The sequence below is a fragment of the Thamnophis elegans genome, chromosome 13 (genome assembly GCF_009769535.1).
Source record: "Thamnophis elegans isolate rThaEle1 chromosome 13, rThaEle1.pri, whole genome shotgun sequence".
NCBI classification, from domain to species: domain Eukaryota; kingdom Metazoa; phylum Chordata; class Lepidosauria; order Squamata; family Colubridae; genus Thamnophis; species Thamnophis elegans.
The window spans coordinates 2,626,470-2,630,143 of NC_045553.1; the positions used below are offsets into that span (position 1 = coordinate 2,626,470).

Genomic DNA, 3,674 nt, shown 5'->3' on the forward strand with positions numbered 1-3,674 from the left:
ACTACAGCACAGGTGTCCCAACTTCGGCAGTTTTAAGACTTATGGACTTCAATTCCCAGAATTCCCCAGCCAGCCGTACTACTGGGAATTGAAACCCAGCCTTGCTGGCTAAGGAATTCTAGGAATTGAAGTCCATAAGTCTTAAAAGTTGTCAAGGTTTGACACTCCTGGTCTACCACCTTTGCCGCAACGGCCTGCATTAATCCAAGCTGTCTTAGTTGTGATATTTGACACTTGCAAATATTAGATTCCTGTTTAATGTGACTCCCGAAGCCAAAATTACACTCGTTCTTTCGCTATGAAGAAGATGCCTCTTAAAGGGTTGGTTTGCTGGGGTTTATCCCCCCCACCATGTATTAAAGGGGAAGTATTTTACCGTAAATACTTTTATAAGTGCCAATGGAATCTCTTCAATAAAAGCTGCTGTTTGGCGCATTTAGAGAATGGGTTTTCTGGTGGGATCCGGGTTTGCGAAGAAGGCGGGGTGTTTGCTTCGGGCAGAAGGGTCCAAACTTGGGAACTTTGAAGACTTGTGGACTTCAACTCCCAGAATTCCTCCTGGCTGGGGAATTCTGGGAGTTGAAGTCCACAAGTCTTAAAAAAGTTCCCAAGTTTGGATACCCCTGGCTTAGGGGAAAGAGATCTGCCTGGGTGACGTTTGCAGATGGGAGCCCTGACAATGTGCATCAGGGGATGATGGGCATTGGAGTTTGGGGCAAACCGCCATCCGCCCATAATCCTCAGTTGATATACGATGGATATCAATCCGCCATGGGAGAAGAGAATGAGGTTCAACCAATGCAGCGTCCTGCTAGGCCAGGATTCTCCCGAGGGGGTCAGGATTGACCCCCAGGGGCTGATGGGACTATCCGAGAGTCCGGATGTGGATGATGGGTCAGCAAACAGGCTGAAACTTCAGAAGAGGGTGGAAGAGCTGCAAGTGTTAAGTCAGAGGGAAGCCAAGATTGAGGGTCGCTTCCACCAGTGTTTTACTAAGCCCACTTTTAACCATAATAGAGGAGCCCTCAGGGTTCATACTTAGGAATATTTCCCAGGCTATAAAACATTAAAAATGGAGCCTTTCTTGCATTGATGGAACCATTGAAAAGCATGACAGGAAACCTGTGAAATAACAACTGTTTTTAACGGGGGGGGACGGGGGGGGGGGGGGACGGCCTCGGTTTTTAAAATCATTTTTGCCATTATTTTCCAAGACCTATAAAAATAATTTTATGTGGGGGGGACTGGAGGAGGGTCATAACATTTCAAAATAGGCTAGTTGAGATTTTGTTTTTTTAAAGAGAGATTTAAAAAAAAATTAGGATAAAACCTGCACCCTGCCTCAAGGGCATGTACAGAGCGCCTTTCCCCCCCCCCCTAAGGATTTTTCACAAAAGTCAGAAAAATGAAGAAAACTTCCATTTCTCTGAGGGGTTTTTTTCCCCCAGCTGAGGTAAAAAGTGGCCAGGTAGCAATGCATGACGGGAGCTGTAGTTCGCGCTCGTGAGCGAGGGAGGGGCGGGGTTTCCCGCGCGGTTCCCCGCCCTCCCGTTGCCCCGGCGACCGTGCGGCGTCGGTTGGGCGGGCTTCGACGCGCGGGGAAGCCGAAGCAAGCGAGGCGGCTGGGGTCGGGGAGCGATGGACGACGTGCGGGTGCAATGGCTGGGCGAGCGTCTGCAGCGCGCCCTGGGCCACACCGACCCGACTCCCTTCGAGGAGCTGCTGAACCGCAACGACGGCGAGGAGACGGAGCGGCTGCTCCACTTCCTCAACATGAGCGCCAGCGCCGAGGACAGCCAGCCCGCCGGCCTCTTCTTCCGCCAGGAGCTGCGCCTCGACGAGATCGAAGTCGAGATCGGTGCGCCCGCTACCCCCCACCGTCCACCGCTGCTGGGAGACGGGCTCCTGAGCACATGCAGAGCTCCTTCCTCTCCCGCGCCCTCCCACCCAAAAAACCCCACTCAACATCTCCTTTGCCCCCTCCTCCTCAGCCCCAGGTGGCGCTGCAGGCGCCTCTTTAAAAGTGACTTTATTCATATCAGCAAAGGATAAACCTTTTTGGCCCCTCTGGGCTGCCCTTCTGGTCTCTTTGGACCTCCAGCTCTTTGGTCTCTCGCCTCTTTCTTCAGCTCTGGCCTCTTCAGCCTCCAGTCCAGATGCCTCTGGAGGCACTTCAGCTCTATGGTTTTTCAGGGCGGCTGCTCTGGCCTCTTGGGACCTCCAGCTCTTTGGCCATTCCAGCCTCTTTGGGACTTTGGATAGTTTTGGCTACCCCAGGTGCTTAGTGGGGAGTGACTTCCCTTCAGCTGCCTTGGCCTCTTCCAAGCCTTCTGGCCTCTTCAAGGCTCCAGCCAACTCTGAGGCAGCAAGTGGCTTCAGCTCCTTCGCCCCTGAAGGCTGCCTCCCACTTCTCTCCTCTTCTCTTCAGCTCTCTGACAGATGCCCTCGTCTGCTGCCCTTTTTATAGCCCCCTTTTTCCCGCCAAAACAGCTGATTGGGTAGCCCAGCTTTGGAGCTCCACCGTTTCATTGGCTACTCACCCAGCGACATGGCCCCAGTTTCCTCAGGTGGCCTCCCATTGGCTAAAAATGGCAGATGTTATTCCCTCTCTTGCTCTGTCTGTCTGTCCGTCCACCCCCTCATCCACCCACCCACATGGCCTTAGTTTCCTCAAATTGACTAGAAGTGGCAGATTTTATTCCTTCTTTCTCTCCCTCATCTATCTATCTATCTATCTATCTATCTATCTATCTATCTATCTATCATCGGTCTGTCTATCTATCTATCTATCTATCGTCCATCTATCTGTCTGTCTGTCTATCTTATCTATCTATTTATCTATCATCCGTCTATCTATCTATCTATCTATCTATCTATCTATCTATCTATCTATCTATCATCGGTCTGTCTACCTATCTATCATCTGTCTGTCTGTCTGTCTGTGTCTATCTATCTATCTATCTATCTATCTATCTATCATCGGTCTGTCTACCTATCTATCATCCGTCTGTCTGTCTGTCTGTGTCTATCTATCTATCTATCTATCGTCCGTCCGTCCGTCCATCCATCCATCCATCCATCTATCTATCTATCTATCTATCTATCTATCTATCTATCTATCTATCTATCATCGGTCTGTCTACCTATCTATCATCCGTCTATCTATCTATCTATCTATCTATCTATCTATCTATCTATCATCGGTCTGTCTATCTATCTATCATCCGTCCGTCTATCTATCTATCTATCTTTCTATCTATCTATCTATCTATCTATCTATCTATCTATCTATCATCTGTCTCTATCATCTATCATCTGTCCGTCCATCCATCCATCCATCCATCCATCCATCCATCTATCTATTTATCATCCATCCATCCATCCATCCATCCATCCATCCATCTATCTATCTATCATCTATCATCCATCCATCCATCCATCCATCTATCTCTATCTGTGTCTGTCTGCCTGTCTGTCTATCTATCTATCAATCCATCCATCCATCCATCTAATCATTTTCTGATAAATTATACATTATTTATAGCTGGGATGCTTTCTCCTCTTTTTCCTCATGGTCCCTCTCAGGACCCAGTAATGTTTCCTCATTGCAGCTGAGGCCAGGAAAATCACAATTTCTTTTGTACGGTCTAGAAGAGGAAATTCAATAGTGCCAC

General features: G+C 48.7%; 1 protein-coding gene across 1 annotated transcript in view; it reads left to right on the forward strand.

Annotated features, from left to right (window-relative positions):
- Positions 1–1,638: 1,638 nt before the first annotated feature.
- Positions 1,639–3,674, forward strand: part of DNAH10 (dynein axonemal heavy chain 10) — a 112,170-nt gene continuing 110,134 nt past the window's right edge. The window contains exon 1 of the mRNA XM_032229343.1: positions 1,639–1,858. Coding sequence (XP_032085234.1) covers positions 1,639–1,858 — 220 coding nt within the window. The remainder of the gene's footprint in view (positions 1,859–3,674) is intronic.